This window comes from Mytilus californianus, unplaced genomic scaffold (genome assembly GCF_021869535.1).
Source record: "Mytilus californianus isolate M0D057914Y unplaced genomic scaffold, xbMytCali1.0.p SCAF_11, whole genome shotgun sequence".
Classification (NCBI taxonomy): Eukaryota; Metazoa; Mollusca; class Bivalvia; order Mytilida; family Mytilidae; genus Mytilus; species Mytilus californianus.
Genome location: NW_026262593.1, coordinates 37956877 through 37977617, shown reverse-complemented (window position 1 = coordinate 37977617; position 20741 = coordinate 37956877). Strand labels below are relative to the sequence as shown.

The window sequence follows — 20741 nt, the reverse complement described above, 5'->3', positions numbered from 1 at the left end:
CTTTAAATTACAGTTTGCTGAAAATAATTAGCTGACTGCTTTCCTTATTCATTTACAGAATGTAAAGATGCTGCTGTAAAAGTGATACCAATAGACCACTATAGTAGTTATTCATGCATTATATCAGAAAATTGCCAGAGTGTACACTGTTGTGTCAATCTTCCAACCTTAAACACAAAAGTTACAACAGTGTTCAGAATCAATCAATGTAGAAACAACTTAAGACTAGAAATTGACAATTTAGATCATGAATTTAAGTTCTCAGAACTTTCGTATGGTAAGTTTTAAATCTAAGGAAACCGTTATCAAAGGTGCTAAAGGAGTATAATTATAGTTCTGTGTTTTCCAGCTGTATTTCTCAGTTTTTATGCACAAATATCTTGATTGTTGTGTTGTACAATTACTGCCAGATAGGAAAATAAAGAAATAAAATGTCTATGTCTTTGATTATATTAACATATAAATGGATACTTACAACAATGTATTACAATTTGATAAAAATGGAAATCAGCTGTTTAAACAACTGGGTGACTTGATAGTGCTTGTGGCAATCAGGACAAGAGAAGTTAGATGGACAGAAATGGACTTCCTAGCCAAAGACATGCATGTAGTAGCATATTTCTTGCTTTCCAGCATTAAATCAAGCTGATTGTCAATAATAGGTTAAGAAGTTAGTCAAAACAACTGCTTTCTCTTCATTGTACCCAAAAACACATTGGAATCACTAAAGCTAGGAAATAAAGAGAAGTAAAAATTGTCTATGTGTCATATCTCCCGATTATTTTTTTCTCTCAGATACAGATTTCTCACTTTAAAGGCTTCAAAGGAATGAAATCACTAGAGAAGGATCATCAAGAGATTGACTCAATCTTAAAGATATGTGTAGCTTAAATTGTATGAAAGAAGTATTATTACTTGTATTTTCAGGTAACTTTTACACCTTTGGACTATTGGGAATAGTGAATATAAAGTAAGTAATACAATTTTCTTTTATTCATACATTAAAAAAATGGTTTTAGATCCAAGATTGAGACTAAGCAATCCACATTCATTGTAGTCAAATACAAACATCTAATGACACTTATAAACATTCATTTTATCCAAGTACAGGTATAGATTGGAATCATTTGCCTCAACAAATAGTATCCTGCAGTACAGTACAGGGATTCAAGAGTATGATTTCAGAATCTGTTCTCATCCCTATTTTCTACCCGTAACTATATTATTGTTATCAAATGTATAAATTGTTATCTAAATGTTATTTTTCAAATATACATGTACATACATTATTTTGATTTTTGATTTTGTTTCTTTTTTTCTGGTTACCTTGTAAATTATAAATCAAATTTTATAGTCTACGCCCGCTGAATAATCTTCAATAAATCGCTAGAGGATTGCTATAAATATTAGGAAGAAGATATTTCTGTCTACTTTTTTATAACCCAAGGGATATCTAGGTGTGGGGGCTGTATTGCAATTACATTGTCTGTTTGTCTTTGTTCATCCATCCAACAAATATTTCAGTCACACCCTTTGCAGGAACAACTGAACATTAACACGAATAGCTTCAAAGTTGGACAGCAGTAATCATAATATTTAAAAGGTCTTCCTGATGAATTTAGTAGACTCCTGTAGGAATATGAAGAGAATATTGTTGTATCTTCATAGAGAACAAATGAAACTAGTAGAATGTCAACATAGTTGGTCCATTCTCCTAGTTAAAATTTTTATAATCTTCAGAACTTTGTTGTTGGTTAGTCATAAGAATCCAGTAGGTTTTAACATACTTTAAAAAAATGATTGCTCACTTTGTTTCAGATATATTATAGATACACCCTCTCTAGACACATTCAGCTTAACTCTAAATATATCTGTTTGCATGGAACCAAATAATGAATGTGAATTTGAGATTGAGATCTTCAGAGATGTGGTTGTTGATCAACAGAGTTGTGACCAAGCTCCTGGATTCTTAAACCCATGTGAGTAGAAGTTCTCATCCAAGAATACAACTTAGCTCTTTGTTTTTACGTTGACTTAAAGTATTTCATTCTTTTATAACTCGATTGCTGTTTGCATAAATCAATCTACCTGTCGAATTTGTTAAAATTTTAGGTCAAAGTTTAAAGGTGAAATTCTTTCACACAGCAGGATATATTGAAAACAACCAGTTTAAAGTAAGCGATGCTTTGCTTTACATATTTGCTTACTAGACCATAATTAATAAATTAGTTATTAATTTCACCTGGCATCTGCAGTTATCAAGTTGGATAAAATGTTATGAAGTTGAAAAACTTGCATCTACCATGTTTGTCCTTTTGTTTCAACAATAAAATATATTAAACTAAACTAGTTATCAAGTAAAAACATAATTGATGAAATATCAATATTGATCAGTGGTTCTAAACATTAGATTACACTTTAAAAAGCAGTTTTAAATTTTATTCAGTGGAATTGTTTGATGTTGATAAAAAAAAAAGAATTATAGAATAATCATGGGAGTATTTAATCAAACTGTTCAGTGGGGAAGCCAGTGACATTGAAGAGTTCTTTCCGGTGGTCACGCGGGAAAGGGGACATAATCTAAAAATTTCGAGGTGGCGCTGTAATCAGCGTCTAAACAAAAACGTAGCATATGATTCAGACAATAAATTTATCAAAACGACTCATCATCTAACAGTATTTGCGGTTTAATCTTCATCAGAATAGATTTTGTCACACGACTGCCAAAAATATATTAAAATAAGTGCTTCGTTATTGAAATATGATAAATCAAAAGACTACCTCCGTTGGTTTCCAAAAAACCGCGGGTAATACCCCCGTCTGAAAATAACTGACACAATTGCATCCTAAAGCTTTTCATTGGTGGAGATATAAATAAATGTGACCCAGAAACACATGGGCACATGACTATGTAAAGAATACCCCGTCACTTCGAGTCTTGTTTACATAATAAATACCTCAACCGGAGGTCAAAATTCAACATTTTTCTAACGTTTTTGGCGTTATTTCATTGCAAAATGGAGCAAATGATGTCAATTTTACCAGTTTTTAACCACGAAATTGATTCAGACAATGAAGTTTGATGATGTTTCCTGGATTTTTAATATGTTTTACATAAAAATGTTGATAGGTTGAAGGCTTTACTCCGTCATTTGTTGATTTTTTTCATGTTGCTCAGACTCCTTGTTTCAATAATTTTCTGCATTTATTTAATTATTTGTTTAATTATGCTGCAGTGTATAACAGATTTATGTAGTACATTGAAACTGGTTTATTCTATGAATGAATTTGTCCATATAAATGACTTCAGTTGTCTGGAAGCCCCCCCTCTTTTTCCCACTTTCAAGAAATTTCAGTTGGGCAAAAAATATTGTCTGAATGAAAAGCTTGCACAAATGCGAAGTGTAAACACTCAGCTAATGTCTGTTTTAATAAGCCATTTTTTAAAGTCTAATGATTACAGTCATTCTTTGTTTCTGTAAATATTTACCTGAAATGTGTCAACTTGTCAATTTAAAAAATATTAAAAGTATCAATCAACAAATATTGCCTGCCTGCCACTGTGACATGAAAATCTGACGAGTCAATAATTTTCACTTGATTTTTAGTCTTTGTTCTTATTGTATAAATAAAACTACTATGCAAGTGGGAAGTTAACACACAAACATTTGTATTTTGCCTGTCCTTATCAAGGAACCTGTTGTACACTAACCATTCATGTTTAAGTGTGTCTGGGCCCTGGTAACAAATATTTGTCATTGTGTTTTCAAAGTGTGTGCATTTTCTTAAAGAATTGTTTTGAAAAAGTTTAGTGGCCATTCATCAAATTTGTTTTTCTTCCATATATATATAGTAGCTGTATTTATTTTATCATTAGTTCTGGATTTAGAATTTTTATCACATGCTGTTTTATATAAGGTCCTTTATACTTGACAAAATGGTTTGCAAATTGTTGAAAGCTAAAACTGTTACCTATAATTATCATCCTCTATCAATTGTCAATCATGTCAATATGGGTTTCTTTTAAAAACAACTTTTCCCAAGGAAAAACTAAAGTTGAAAAAAATAGTTCAACCCAGATATGCTGCTGCTGAAGAAATTAACATTAACAATGGTATTTTTCAAATATAGCATTCATTAATTACACTATTCCTTCATTGAAAATGAAACAAAAATATTTTAAATTGAATGCATCCAAGGGCTTTCCTGGATTAACCTTCAACAGGTATGCTCAATGCCTAGTACATACAAGTCTTAATATAAGCGAGAGCTATATGACCATTAAGAGCATTAAAAAAAGCTATATTGCTTCTGAGGTCTGCTTTGCAGATGGTATATGAATGTCTCACTCTGATTTTGGTGATCCTGTTTTGTTGCATTGATATTAATTTTTCAACCCACAACTTTTATTTCACACTAATCTTTTTCGAGGTCTATCATGATGGAAAGTTTAGGTACTGTAAATTCAGAAAAGATAGCAAAGTTTTTATTACTGAAATAATGTGAGTGGGTGAGTATCTAAATAATAAATTGTATTCTGATACCTTTTAATCTGATTAAAATGCAAATCCTGTGTCCAAGCTTATTACAAGAAAACAGAGCTTGGACACAAGATCTATACTTAAATCAGATACATATATCTGTGTGCTGATTTTTCTGCAAAAGTTATACTTTTTACACATTTTATTCCATTCTTCAAATTTGCAATAATAAAAGCACACAATAATTTGCAAAATCATGTGATTACATATAGGAAAAGGGCACCTAGGCATCTCATTCTAAATACTACACATGGAGCAGGATCTGCTTACTCTTCCAGAGCACCTGAGATCATCTGTATTTTGTGGGTTCAAGTTGCTCAGTTTTCATTTTTCTAATTTGTATAGTAGTTTAAACTTTTCATCAAATAGTCTGAAAACAGAGATGTGTATCTGCTGAAAATGATTTATTTAGGTGCAGGGGTCACCACACTTCAAAATCTCCCTGGAAGCATATAACAGTGAAAAGTCATGTCATGAGAGGCCACTAGAGAGACATCAAGGATACCTCTGGGAGAAGTGAACGATTCTAAAACCACTCCGTTTAAGTCCTTCACACCTAATAAATCATTAAAGTAGACCTTTTACATCTTTGATATTTTTTTATGTCTCAAATACTACAGTACATACATGTATATGGCTAATGTGCTTGCTTTGCATCTATGAATGTTTTATTGTATTGCAGCAGCATTGTCTCATGTACATCTACCTCATGTCATCAATATAAAATGATTATGGTGTTTCACTTTGTATATGTAAAAATATAAAAATGTTAAGAAAAAAAAAGTTTATTAAAAGATAAATAAATACAAATGCATAAAAATAATGTTGAAATGAAACATATGTAAATAATATCTTAAATAATTATAAGTAAATAAGCTTCAATCAAATAAACAAAATTTAATACAACTTAAATACTTTGAAAGTAAAAAAAAACAAACACATAACAATAAAGTTTAAAATTTAAGAAGCATAATTATTGTTAAAAAGTCCAAGTTAAAGTAAAAACAAGTCAAATAGTGCTCTGTTCCATAAATCCTCAAAATGGAAATGTTTCCTGCTCTTCTTTATTCCTTATTTCTATTGTTACATGTATCTGTAAATATATAATTTATGCATAGGATATTAAATGAAAATAATTTCCCAACTTCTCTAGAGTTGTCATATGAAATTATAATTTACATTTTAATTGTCTACTGATTCTTATGTGGTCCAAGTTTTAATTTAAATTGAATGTTTCTAATTTCACTAATGTGAAACTAATCAGATGTGAAATAATTGCCAATGAGACAACTATCCCCAAAAAATCAAATGGAGTGGATATAAGCAATTTTATGCTACACTAAAGCCTTCAATCATGAGAAAATCCCATAATGTATATACTTAAGTTTGTTTTTAGATATTTGTTATTATTTTTTTGAAATTGAAATTATTCTTATTTTAATCTTAAATAATCAAAAGTATGTATATAACCTTCAATAAAAATAAACAAAAAATTTAGACTTCTGGTGTAAATAAATAATTTATTTTGATGACTTTATATGATATGTCTGATAAGAAGAGGTCATAATCATATACAGCAACATATGTTCAAAGAAATTTTTCTATTTATTTATTCATTTACTGAAGTATCTTAACATGTTAAAGTTAAATTCATCACTATATAATAACATATCAATCTTTTTAATAGATATTAATATATATTTTATGATATTAAATGTAAGTAAACGTCATAATTACAAACAAAATATCAGTATGAGAGCAAAAACATAAAGTAAATGCACAAGTAAGTCTGCATTCAGGTTGAGAATTCAAACTCTCCTTGTGCAAGTTATCTGAACTAGGATTGCTGTAATCAAAGGTCTGTGGTTATCTATGACGGATGGACAGACAGACGGATGGATGGACAACGGTATACCATAATACCTCTCATAAACAGGCGTATAAACAGGAGGATTCTTTTTCCAAATTGTCTTTGCCTAATGAATATTCTATGAAGAATTTCTTTTAAATATTTAGGAAATTTCCTTTTATCATTAAATGACATTTTATCAAAATAAATGTGAAAATTACTAAGAATATTCATTTCTAATGAAAATTAATCTTCAAAATGACAACAGATTATGGGTATATTCTAAATTTTAAAAAAATGGAAAATTAATAAAAAAAAATCATAACTTCATATTACATTCCTTTAACTGTATCTGAACATGATTAATGAAAAAAAAAAAAAAAAAAACACTGACTAGATTGTCAAAATCTTATGAAGAATATTTATATTTATATTTCAAGTAAAGACAGAAAATGTCGAAATGTTGACTTTCTTATCAGATAACCTATGTGTAACATCTGTGGTCAGTTTATTGGGTAGAGTGATATATATAAATTACAAGGACTTCAAACTGTGAAGCTAATCAGTTGTGAAATTTGAGATTCCCTCAAATCTGGGGGCATTCTTCGGGCTGTACTATAAAGTATATGAGCAATCAGGCATCCACCACCAATAAAACCTGGCCACAACACCTTGCCAATACTGTGGCGTTAAAAATCAACAATCAATCACATATAATTTGTGTGTTTTTTAGTATGGAAGGAGGGGCAGAACTGATACTTTCCTCCTGATTAATATTTCATATACCTGAAATCTGTTCAAAATATTTTTCATGACCATATATGCATTATATAACAAAAAAATGGTACTGTTGTTCACATAAACAAGGGTCTGGATGGGGTGTCCTCCATTTCTATATTATTAAATCTTTAAGGTCATTTGTCTCTATTCTTTATACTTTTTACCCATCCTTCTCTTTTCTCAATAAATTAGCACTGCACAACATTATTCTCTATTCCTTATAATTTTTAGTCAATTTTTCTCTATTCTTTATACTTTTAGCCATAGTACTCTATTCTGTTGTTATTTTTTTTTGTCACACTCATTGAACTAACATTTTTACTATTCGAGAGAATCAAACAAATGATCACAAATGCTTTACACAACCGTAATAATTAAACTAAAATATAAATGCTATCATTGACAGGCCAAAATTAGTTTTATTTAAAATTGAAGTCTCACGCTGGGAAAGGGGCGTTTATTTACATGTGGTCTGTGGAAATTTCAGCATCGAAAAAGGGGCAAATATATAGCCATAATTTGGCATAAACCGATCTGATCAATGAAATTTTGTTATGGATATTGTTCATATCTTTCTACTAACCATTAAAAGAATATTACTATGATTTTGTGAGCACAGAAACCTACTATTCACGTGGATCTGTTGAAAAATGGCGTCGATTTATGTGCTTCCCTTTCGCAGCCTCAGTTGCAATTTGACACGGAGTGATGGGTAGTTATGCAAATATTTAGGGACTCCCATCATCATAGATACTATATTTGGTCATTTTATATTTAAATAGCCATTAGGATGCAAATGTGTCAGTTATTTTCAGAAGGGGAAAACACCCGCCATATTTTTATCTTCCAAAACAACAACGTCACTTGCCATTTTCAGATGTTTGTTTCTTGTAAAATAAAATCTCCTAAGAAGAAAAAATAGCATGGTCACCTGTTAAACTTACCTATATAACTAATTGATGATGAAATGATGCAAGTTTAATTGTCTTTAATAATAAATGTCTTGAAAAATCAAACGTACACGATGTAAACAAATTACCGAGATGGTGCGATACTGTCGCCGTCTATTTAAAAATCGTGATTGTCGCCCTTGAATTCTTGTCCGTTACGTCATATGGAAGGAGGCGCAGAACTGACGTGTGGCTTTCCCACTGGTTGGTCTGTCTGGTGGCCAGTCACCATTCCACTCAATTAAAAAAACAATTGTTGAATTTAGTAGTGATTAATTTTCATAGAATCCTTGTAAAATGGTTTTCTGCTTAATTTCATAACTTGACCTGTCCTAGATCCTAACTGGCCATAACAACTAAACAAGTATTGCATATGTCCTAATTGGAAAATGCATTTAGAAACATTGCAGTTCAAAGCACTGATACCGCTAGACTTGGTTACATCAATATACATAATTATTTATACCTGCATTGTCTTTATGAGTATAAAAAATAGATAGTGCTTATGAGAAAAATGTTTGTGAAATGGTAAAAATATTTGTTCCTTTTCTTAGCTAGTACAAATTCATGCAGAGTGAACAAGTGCAAGATTGGGGATTCCTATTTCTTTGAACCCCTATTTGGCAGTAACATATAGACATATAGCTTTATATCATGTTTTCTTTTTTTCAACTTTTTTAGCATTTTCATTAGAGGACTGGTTATCTGGTAAAAACATAAAAGTAGAGGACATAACAGATGTAACAGCAAATGATTTGATGACAGAACTTGGTCTCTCTGATTACATGGGGTGGTCAAATATTTGTGATGTCAACCTGATGCCGTATAATGGATCTGTGAATGGATGGAAGAATGGTAAATTTATGTCATTACTTAAAGCTGTTATCCTTATGCTAGTAAGTCAAATGTTTGGTTTACCTGCTTGCTTTGTTTGTATAAATGTTTGTTGAAGCATTGCAATTAAGATTGACATCTGCTATCATTATAGATAGGTGGGGCTTCAGCTTGTTTACATTATACTTATATATGTTATTGGAAATTAAGCAATGTATACAAGTTGAAGCCCATCCTATCAATTGCTTGCAGATGTCAACATTAATTACAAAGCTTGAGTAAACATTTATACAAACAAAGCAACGAGCCATTAATCAAACCTTTAAGTTGCTAGTATTAGGATAACAGCTTTAATTTGAAATCTTACTGTGATTTAATTGTAAGTCTTGCTCATCACCTGCACCTATTGCAGTAAATTCAAAGTTCTGAACAAATTTCAATTTGTTTCATCATATCAAAGGATATTTACACTTGTTTCTTGTCATAACAACAAAGAAAGTTTCAAAAAGCTAACCAGATTCTAATTAGAAATTAAGATTTATTGTATAATTTTGTAAATGAAAATACAAATCACCTATATTAATTGATGCATATAACATGTACTTATTTCCAGAATGTGCTAATATAACAGCACCATCAATCAAACTGAATGAGAGCGTTGTATGCCACATTACTGAGACTTGTGATAGAGTTACCTGCTGTGCTGACATTCCTGTTCTTAAAAGATATGTCTATGCATCTGTCAATCTCAGAACGTGTGATTATTTACTTGACGTAGACCTTGAGGAAAACCACTTTGAATTCAACTTGATCAATTATGAATGGGGTTGGTTTTAATTTAGATATTTAGATATTTATAGATTATCGTTGGTCATCTCAACAAGATTGATTTTCTCGCTTGAGCTGTTACAGCGAAAGTGAGTAAAGCAATTGAGTTAAGATGACCGATGATAATCTGTTAATTGCTATTACACCTTTGACGACGTTGTTAACTTCTAGCGATAATTTTCAATTCACTACTGTGCTGAGAAAAGAAATTATCAGTCAGTAAGATCAAAAGGAAAATTTTATAAAATAGCAATAATGAGCAATTGTTGTAACTTTCAGATCTTTTTAAAGTTATTCTTAAATTTAAACTTTATTAATACTACTGGGGGAAAAAAACTGTACATAGCTTAATTAATGGCAAATATTTCAAACATCAACTTGATAAGTTTGCAATTTAAACAGCTGGTAAAAGTCTTATGTTTTCAGATTATCCTAGGTGTGTGAATCCTGTTTATACACCATGTCATGGTTCATGAACACAAGCTATTGAGCTATTGGGTGACGTTGAATTGCAATATTTCACTGCTGCAACATTTTTGAAGCATTTTGCACTCTTTCTGACAAATCTTTTGAAAAGATGAAAAAATATGTGATGACTTGTAAAGCAATTTTATCATTTTTAGAACATGTCACTGGTAACACTTTCTTGCACTTCCGGTGAGATTTTGATGTCTTGATTTTGTCATGTATTATTTTTTACATTTCTCTTATTTGACGTCATTAACACTCACTATTATGATGTCATCAACATGTTTTTTTGTTATTGCAACAACACGTCTCAACTCTATGAATCATGTATTAATTAATAATCGCTAAAAATTTGCAAAACATATATTTTTGGAAATCTGGGGCCATTTTAGGCTATTATAGCCCCTACTCCTTTTAAGAAAGCAATCACAACAAAGACAGGGTCTGTGATCAAAGTTTAGTGGATCTCAGATCTCGTATGAGTCTAAAAACATTTATTTTCCTTTGTTCTTTGCAGCACGTCAAGGTGTCTAAGATATGTAAGACAAACAGTACATAAATTATTTTCCAATTTAGCCAAACTCAATGCATTGACCAGTTATTTGTAAGTTCTTTGTTCTGTGTTTTCTTTATGGAAATGTTTATGCTCATAAATAAATATATTTTAGGTAAACAAGAGAAGGTAGAGATTCATGGAGTGCTGCAGCTGGTGTAAGTAGATTTATCATACAAAAAGATCAAAATAAAATACTGCCCAATGTATTAAATGAGATTTCCTTTCCTATTACTTGGCTAAATCAGCATTGATTGTTATCATTACTGGTTATTTTATATAGAAATAAGATGTGATATGAGTGCCAATGCCACAACTCTCCATCACAATGTGTAAAAAGTAATCAATTAAAGGTCAAAGTACGGCCTTTAACACGTAGCCTTGGCTCAGATCTAACAGCAAGCTATAAAGGGCCCCAAAATGAATAGTTAAAACAATTTAAACAGTAAAACCAATGGTTTAATCTATATAAAAAACATGAAACAAAAAACACTTATGAACCACATTAACAAACAACAACCACTTAAAAACTGGTTCCTGACTTAGGACAAGTGCAAACAAATTCAGCAGGTTTAAATATTTTAACAGGTGCCAATATTCATCCTAACCTGAAACAGTAGTGTTTCATTACAGCATAGAAAGACACACTATTAAAGATCAATAGAAATGACTTAACTTGATCAAAAAGACATATAAACAAAAAACAAGTAACCATACAGTGAATGAATAAATTTGAATAAATATTAATTTTATAAAAAGGGGGTTGAAAAAGACAACTCTAACATGGGACAAAATGGTGTTAAATAAACTAACATACACATGTAAATTTAAATATACAAATTTTGTTGTTAGGAATACGGAAATATTTTTGCAAAATAAATAAATCTATTTTTCATAGTACAAGAACAGAAGTGAAAATGCATTGTCATACTTAATTCTTATCAATGTTTATTGTTACATATACTATTTTAGATATGCTATCCATCACATTCCTTCCCTAAAGTTATTCTCTATGGATATGAAAATCAAGGCATGTTTTGAAGGAAATAGTTCTGTTTGCTTGTATGACTACACAGTTATGGAGAATTCCCAGCTTCTGTACTCAGAGTGTGATCAGACTGTTGAAAGAGCTCCATTCAAAGGTATGAATATGATTGGGTTTAATGCCACTTCTGTGTAGTGGTATAGTATCATGGAAGTCAGAAAAAATCCATATTGCTGTTTATAGCAGTTTTCTTGTTACTCTTGCCATTTCTATGATATTAGGGGCTGTTTTTATTAAATATTAAAATAGCACTTAACAGGTCAACATTTTTTAGTATTATACACAAGTATGATATAAAATTGAGAATGGAAATGGGGAATGTGTCAAAGAGACAACAACCCGACCACAGAACAGACAACAGCAGAAGGCCACCAACAGGTCTTCAATGCAGCGAGAAATTCCCGCTATTTTCCTGTAGTTTTTTTCACATCCGAGTTATGAGATTTTATTCATAAAAAAGGGGTAATTTTCATGTTTTCGGACAATATCCCTAAAGTGCAATGAGCAGTTTTCATTAAATTTTGGTGACTAATTTATATCTATTAAGATAACCTCCTTTTTGATTTTTATAAAAATCTGATATGACATTGAGAAGTTATTCAACTTTATTCTATTAAAACGTGACGGGCGTATCATGCGCTCATGGCACAGCTGTTTATTTCAGAGGGGTCTGGTGTTGGTGGGCAATATGGACTGTTGTACTGTCCAATATTTTTGGTTATTGAGATTATACCTTTATGCCCTGCCTATAATGATAAGGGTACAAAAAGTTTACCACTCTGTGTGTCCTATCTTTCTGTGGTATCCATACCATATAAGGTGGAAGTTTTGGCTAAAGATAGTTTACCATGAAGCTGTAGTTTCATCAACTTGAAACATAGTAAACATGTTCATTTTGATGTGAAATTTATAAAAAAAAATATGGCAAATTAACATTAGAACTTTAACCAAGCTTTCCTGGTTCACTGAACATGGTGATTTGATAGTGTGAGAAGGACCTGGTGTCCTATAGCTACTGACACATATTCTTGTTATATAAAATGTTGAGTATTCTTGTTCTAATATGCTGTGGTTATATCATATAGCACTTTAATATTACATAGCTATATAGCTTAAATATAAATATAAGAAGATGTGGTATGATTGCCAATGAGACAAGTCTCCACCCAAGACCAAATGATGTAGACTTTTGGAACTAAAGGTCACTGTTTCAACAATGAGCAACACCCATACCGCATATCAAGCTATAAAAGGCCCTGAAATCACAAATGTAAAACAATTTCAACTAATGGCTAGATTTATATGCAAAACAATAAACTAAAACCAGATATGATTTACAACAAGAAATGACAACTACTGAATTACAGGCTCCTGACTTTGGACTGGCACATACAGAATGAGCTTAGTTAAATATGTTAGTTGGTCATATGCCTTTGAAAATGATCCCCCTTATTTGAAACAAAAGTATAAATCAACCATACATTTTTTTATCAGTATAATATTACCGTAAAGTAGCCAACGAACTGCCTTACTTAAAAGAAAAGAACTACAAACAATACATATTTTTGAAATCTGTACAAGATGAGTTATCTTCTGACAGCTTTTTTTGCACAAAATTACTTTTTTTGGTAAAAAAAAAGAAAAAGAAAAAAAAGCATTTACATTTCTGCATAAAAGTTTATTTAAACCTTATAATTATTGGTATGTCAGGTTCAAAGATCAATTGGTTTTTAACTATAATAAATGTTCTTTTTAAATTTTAGGAATTTCTTTTGATCTCTGGCAGCCGACAGAATGTGCATTACAAACCTCACCATCTATATGCAGTTTTTTTTTATTTGGTTATATGTCAGATGAATGCTCTTTCACCCCTGACTGTCAAGGAATAACATGTTGCCTTCCAATCAAATTTATCAATGGACAACGGATGACCAACATTACATTTCACTTCATTTCTTGCACTGAGTTAGAATATAGCATTGAAAGAAAAGTTTGGCAGAAAAGTCTTGAAATAGGTTTGTTGGACTAGTATACTTGAGTTAGAATGAGTAGATTTTTTTTTTATACTATATGTATACTATAAAATTGAGAATGGAAATGGGGAATATGTCAGAGATAACAACCCGACCAGAGAGCAGATAACAGCCGAAGGCCACCAATGGGTCTTCAATGCAGAGAGAAAATCCAGCACCGGGAGGTGGTCCTCAGCTGGCCCCTAAATAAAATTGTGTACTGGTTCAGTGAAAATGGACATCACACTAAACTCGAAAACATATAAAGGAACTAAAATTATAAAAACATACACGACTAACAAAGGACAGAGGCTCCTGACTTAGGACAGGCGCAAAAATGCGGTGGGGTTAAATTTGTTTTGGGAGATCTCAACCCTCTCCCTATACCTCTAGCCAATGTAGAATAAAGAAACACATAGTAATACGCACAGTAAAACTCAGTTTAAAGGAAGTCCGAGTCCGATGTCACAATAGGTAACAAAAGAAACTAAGCAAAATGACAATGATACATAAATTAACAAAGGACTACTAGCAGTTACTGACATGCCAGCTCCAGACCTCAATTAAACTGATTGAAAGATTATGTCTTCATCATATGAAAATCAGGTACAATCCCTCTCGTTAGGGGTTTAGTATCATACCATCATAAAATATATGAGAAGAACAAAACCGTATCATGCCAACAACTGGTTTTAGAATAAATGTGTTTATTTCTGATGCAAAGACCCTATGAGTGAATCAATATTAATAACAAAATATGCAATCCTTAATGATCCGACAACAGTATCGTAACTATATCCCTTCCGAATAAGTCTGTTTAAAGGTTTGGTTAGCTTTTGAGGTGAATGCCGACATTTTTATACGGTCCTATATTGGTATGACGCTGGCGTTGTCGTCGTTGTCCGAAGACACATTGGTTTTCGCACAATAACTTTAGTTTAAGTGAATGGATCTCTATGAAATTTTACCATAAGGTTCAATACCACAAAAGGAAGGTTGGGATTTTGGGGGTTATGGTACCAATAGTTAAGGAATTAGGGGCCAAAAATAAGCATTTTTCTAGTTTCATGACAATAACTTGTGTGTAGTGTATGGATCTTTCTGAAATTGTACTACAAGGTTCCATATCACAAAGGGAATGCTGGAATTGATTTTGGGGGTAATTGCCTCAAAATGTTAGGAATTAGGGGCAAAAAACCAGCATTTTTCTAGTTTCATGACAATAACTTGTGTATAAGTGTATGGATCTTTCTGAAATTGTACTATAAGGTCCATATCACAAAGGGAAAGCTAGAATTGAGTTTGGGGGTAATTGCTCAAAATATTTATTTCAGTAGTAGTTACTATTAATTTTGCTGATCAAGGTTTTCTAATTTTAGCCATGACTATGATGTCATTTTCTATTTTTATACTTTTATGATGTATTTAAATGGGCTTTTATGGTTACAAAGTCCATTGGAAATTTTGAAAGCAAATTTAGATTTAAAATATGCACTTAATTTTCCATTATCTTTTGAATAGCAATTTATATAAGACTGCAAAATTTAGTATGGATTCATATAGTGCTATGATGTCGTCATTGTTTGCATCGTTGTCAACTGAAAACAGATTTGATTTCCAAACAATAGCTTTAGTTTAAGTGAATGGATCTCTATAAAATTTTTTAGGAAGGTTCAATACCATAAAAGGAAGATTGGGATTTATTTGGCAAATGATTGTCCCAATTGTTAAAAAGAGACACGAAACAAGCATTTTTCTACTTTCAGGATAATAACTTGAGTATAAGTATTTCAATTGCTCTGAAATTGTACCAAAATGTTTAATACCACAAGGACAAGGTTTGGATTCAATTTGGGTGTTATGGTGCCAACAGATTTGGAATTGAGGGCAAAAAAGGGGCCTAAAACAAGCATTTTGTAGCTTCTAGACAATAGCTTGTGTGTAAGTGTATGGATCTCTCTGACCTTGTACATCAAGGTTCCATATCACAAAGGGAAGGCTGGGATTGAGTTTGGGGGTAATTGCCCCAAACATGCAGGAATTAAGTGCAAAAAGAGAGCCCAAACAAACATTTTTAAAGTTTCAAGACAATAACTTATGTTTAAGTGTATGGATCTCTCTAATATTGTACTACAAGGTTCAATACTACAAAGGAAAGACTGGGATTGAGCTTGATGGTTAATGCTCCAAGGGAGATTCAAAAAGTTTGAAAAGGGGGGGGTTCAAATATTTTTTAATCGGTTCATATTTTTTTATACCCCACACAACGAAGTTGCGGAGGGTATAATGTTTTTGACCCGTCCGTCCGTCTGTCAGTCCATCAGTCCTGTTTCTTGTTATCGCAACTCCTCTCAAACCACACAACAGAATTTCATGAAACCTTTTTAGATAATAAGGACATACTATGTAGATGTGCATATCGACAGGAAATTACGATTCAGTTTTATTTCTAGGAGTTACGCCCCTTTGAACTTATTTGCTACAATATACTACTGGAACAGTTTGTCATCGCAACTCCTCTGAAACCACACAACAGACTTTCATGAAACCTTTTTAGATAATAAGGACATACTATGCAGATGTGCATATCGACAGGAAATTACAATTCAATTTTTTTTCTAGGAGTTACGCCCCTTTGAACTTATTTGCTTCAATATACTACTGCAACAGTTTGTCATCGCAACTCCTCTGAAACCACACAACAGAATTTCATGAAACTTTTTTTAGATAATAAGGACATACTATGCAGATGTGCATATCGACAGGAAATTACGATTCAATTTTTTTTCTAGGAGTTACGCCCCTTTGAACTTATTTGCTTCAATATACTACTGCAACAGGTTGTCATCGCAACTCCTCTGAAATCCACACAACAGAATTTCATGAATCTTTTTAGATAATAAGGACATACTATGCAGATGTGCATATCGACAGGAAATTACGATTCAATTTTTTTTCTAGGAGTTACGCCCCTTTGAACTTGTTTGCTTCAATATACTACTGCAACAGTTTGTCATCGCAACTCCTCTGAAACCGCACAACAGAATTTCATGAAACCTTTTTAGATAATAAGGACATACTATGCAGATGTGCATATCGACAGGAAATTACGATTCAATTTTTTTTCTAGGAGTTATGCCCCTTTGAACTTATTTGCTTCAATATACCTCTGCAACAGTTTGTCATCGCAACTCCTCTGAAACCACACAACCGAATTTCATGAAACTTTGTAGATAATAAGGACATACTATGTAGATGTGCATATCAACAGGAAATTATGATTCAATTTTTTTTTCTGATACATTTTTTTTTCTTACAGTTATTTTATTTCTCCAGTGACAATGTGGGGACATGGGGTATGTGAGCTTGCTCACTAAGGTTCTATAATTTTAACATTTTTAAATTTCAAATTTTTGAAAAATTTCAAGAAGAAATCTTTAATTGCACAGTATTGCGCATTAGATTTGTAAAATCTTTGACCACATTTATTTTGTGTCAGAAACCTATATTATGGCAAAAATTTGATCACAGTCCAAATTCAGATAGTATCAAGCTAGAATATTGTGTCCAAATTTGGCCCAACTGTTCAGGGTTCGACCACTGCGGTCGTATCAGGCTGCGCTCAGCGAAGCATTTTATTGTGCTTTGTAAATAATATTATCATAAAATATTGGATGTGAAATACCTGAACGTATAAGATGTCTGCATGTTGATTTATATTTACGAATGATGTCCTTGTACCGATGATAAAATTTAGTAAATGTTTTGACTAGTTTGTGATATCGAAAACCCTGGTTTAATAATTTTTCAGTAATACAGAGATTTCTTTCGTTGAAATCAAATACGTTGTTACATACACGAGCGAATCAAACAAGTTGAGATATATAAACACTATAAGATGGTGACAAGGGAAGGTCACTATCTAAAAATGGATAATTAACAATAGAAAATGAAAAATCATCTCTTTTATCATAAATTTTGGTATTAAGCTTCCCGTTAAAGATATATATATCAAGATCCAGGAAAGGGCAGTGTTCATTGTTAGTATTAGCTTTATTTAAAGTCAGTTTGGCAGGATAAATCTCTTTAGTGTACATACTGAAGTCGTCATTATTGAGAGCCAATATATCATCTAAATATCTAAAAGTGTTATTAAATTTTTGAATCAGATGTTGTTTCGATGGGTCTTTGCTGATTTTAGTCATAAATTGTAACTCATAACAATACAGAAAGAGGTCCACAATAAGTGTTGCACAGTTAGTTCCCATGGGAATTCCAATACTGTATTTATATGGTGTGGGCCATGCATTAATATTGGATGCTATACATTAATCCAGTTACACCACAGATAAACATGTTTACCAAATTTTTAATTATTTTAAAAGTAAAGAGACATATTTCTGTGTCAATAGCTTATTTATACTGAATATCAAATTTAAATTTTCTAAGGAATAAGGAATGTATTCTATATTACTGATATAAAATTTTCAGATAAAGTAGTGACAGAGAATATAGGTGACACTTTCCAGTATAACTACAGCTTAACATCAGGATTTGATTCATCAAAATATGTAGTTACAGTAGATTTACAAGTTTGTTACCAGGCTGATGGATTTTGTAGGACCTACATATTAGTGGATTCTATGTATATTGCATGTTCATCACTTATTAAGAAAAAGAGACGTAGAAGAGCTACTACAGAGTATGTGATAAAATATAGCAAAGACTACCATAACTTTTTGTCAATAATACATTATAAACTGCATTTCCTTTGATTTTAGTAGACAGCATGTACAAGAATCCAGTTTTCAGAATAATTTATTTTTATGGTTGTCTTTGGATTTCGTTATTTTCCTTTATGTTTGAATTAAAAGTTCAAAACTGTCAAATTTGACAATTTTTATTGAAATTGTGACTGTTTTATCAAATAATAATTTGAGAATTAAAAATAGAAATTTTCAGTTAGTATTGATGTCTTACAACTGTGTCAGATGTTTGAAAAAATTATAACTATTGCGAACCCAATGAAAGTTTTCCACAGTGCCATCTCTATCTGACCAAGGTATTTAAACTTTTGTAAGTCTACACAGAGAACAATAGCTATTGTATTTATTCAATAGGACAGGTGAACTTACAAAAGTTTAAATACCTTGGTCAGATAGAGATGGCACTGTGGAAAACTTTCATTGGGTTCGCAATAAAAGATAAGAACAAACTAAAATTTAGTAGGGAGTGGCATGACTCATCAGATTGACACAAAGTACAACATGAAACTTTATACAAAGAACCATTCTAAGAGTACTCACAGTTTCTTAAAGCTAGTTCAAAGCCAATGTCAGCTGATAATTAAAGCCTGTTTTCCTGATCTTAAATATCAATCAGTACACATCCAACAGATTTAGTTTAAAGACTTATAAACCGTTTAAGAAAAGCCTGACGTTTTCAAATGCCATATAATATAAGTATCATGTGTAAGAGTAAGACCATAAGTGTCTGTAACTAAAACAATGCATTATAGTTATGTTTTAATCTATTTAAAACAAAATTAATATTAGTTTCAAAGACAATATTCAAAGATTTTATTACAATTTTAAGGTACCTTTAAGAATCAGTTTATCAAAAACATCAAGAATTAAGTAATGGTTTTAAGAAATTTGTGGGAAAGAAATCCCTGACCTTATGATTTACCAATTTGACTATGTTCATTGAAATCTAAAATGTCACTATAGACACACCAAATAAAGTGAACGAGTTGGGAAGTAAACACATCGTAATATGAGCCGAAGGAAGATCACCTTTGAAAAAAGGAAAAGTAGCAACTGAGAATGAGAAATCATCTCATTTATTGTTGTTTTGAGTTGGACATTACACTGTGATTCATAACAATACAGGAACAATGGGGTATTTATTTTAAATATATTATTAATCAAAATAAAATTAACTCTGCCGTTGCATCATAGGGGAGTATTGATCAATAATTATCTTTACATGCCAGACTGGTGTTGGATTGCCGCTGTGCTCGTCTGCCCTCGGACGACAGTCCTTATTTGGTCAAGAGACTGGCATTACCAATGGGAAAGGGGCTTCCAGTGATGACCAGTCACATGACTAATTAGCTGATTGGTTTGTGATTGTAGTGCGCTCACTTCAATTAGGAAATTTAGCGTGGTTGAACACAGCAAAGTTTCATGCAGAAACTAATTTTTTATTATATAAACGCTTGGATTATTTATTGAGTGCTTTATCATCATACATATGTAAGTCACGTTCTTGCTTATTATGGCTTCAGTTTTTGAACAATTTAAAGCTATACTGGGATTTCCCGAGAGGTTCCAACTGTCGGACGAAGAAAATTTCTACTTTGAACTCTTACTTGTCTGAAACCGAGAACGATGTCAATCGGGCTTTGTGGTCACTAAAATTGGATTGTGCCGCATGTTGCAGTGGGTGTATCTTTTGTAACTTTTCTGCCGTTGTGCCCATTTGTGTACCATGCAAAAGTACACGCACAGATTAGAATTGATTATCGCTGTAAACTTGTGCTTGACATTCACGATTCAGACTATTCAATTGATAAAATTTCGAACAAAATCGACAAAGACGCATTTTTGTCATTAGCAATTAGCAATGGAAGATATCGAGAAGGTGCAAGTGTGGGCAACCGCCAAAAAACTGGACGAAAATACCGTTGACGAATTGCTGAAGAATGGATTCAACAGCATTGAATCTTTGTCCTTGTTGACATTAGAGGACATCAAAACTTTCCATATTCCGCTTAAGTCAACCATCTGGTTTCCTATACTACAGAATACATATGCATTGATTATTTGACCTATTCCATTTTAAAATCAGAAGTAATGCTGTGTAAACAAAAAGTGAAA

The 20741-nt window shown here is 31.9% G+C and overlaps 1 protein-coding gene across 1 annotated transcript in view; it reads left to right on the top strand.

Annotated features, from left to right (window-relative positions):
* The first annotated feature begins 63 nt into the window (after window positions 1–63).
* Window positions 64–20741, top strand: part of LOC127720890 (uncharacterized) — a 46320-nt gene continuing 25642 nt past the window's right edge. Inside the window, exons 1-9 of the mRNA XM_052227632.1 lie at window positions 64–277; window positions 928–970; window positions 1819–1979; window positions 8802–8975; window positions 9568–9780; window positions 10919–10961; window positions 11776–11945; window positions 13612–13863; window positions 18352–18562. Of these exons, the coding sequence (XP_052083592.1) occupies window positions 1880–1979; window positions 8802–8975; window positions 9568–9780; window positions 10919–10961; window positions 11776–11945; window positions 13612–13863; window positions 18352–18562 (1163 nt within the window). The 5' untranslated portion in view covers window positions 64–277; window positions 928–970; window positions 1819–1879. The remainder of the gene's footprint in view (window positions 278–927; window positions 971–1818; window positions 1980–8801; window positions 8976–9567; window positions 9781–10918; window positions 10962–11775; window positions 11946–13611; window positions 13864–18351; window positions 18563–20741) is intronic.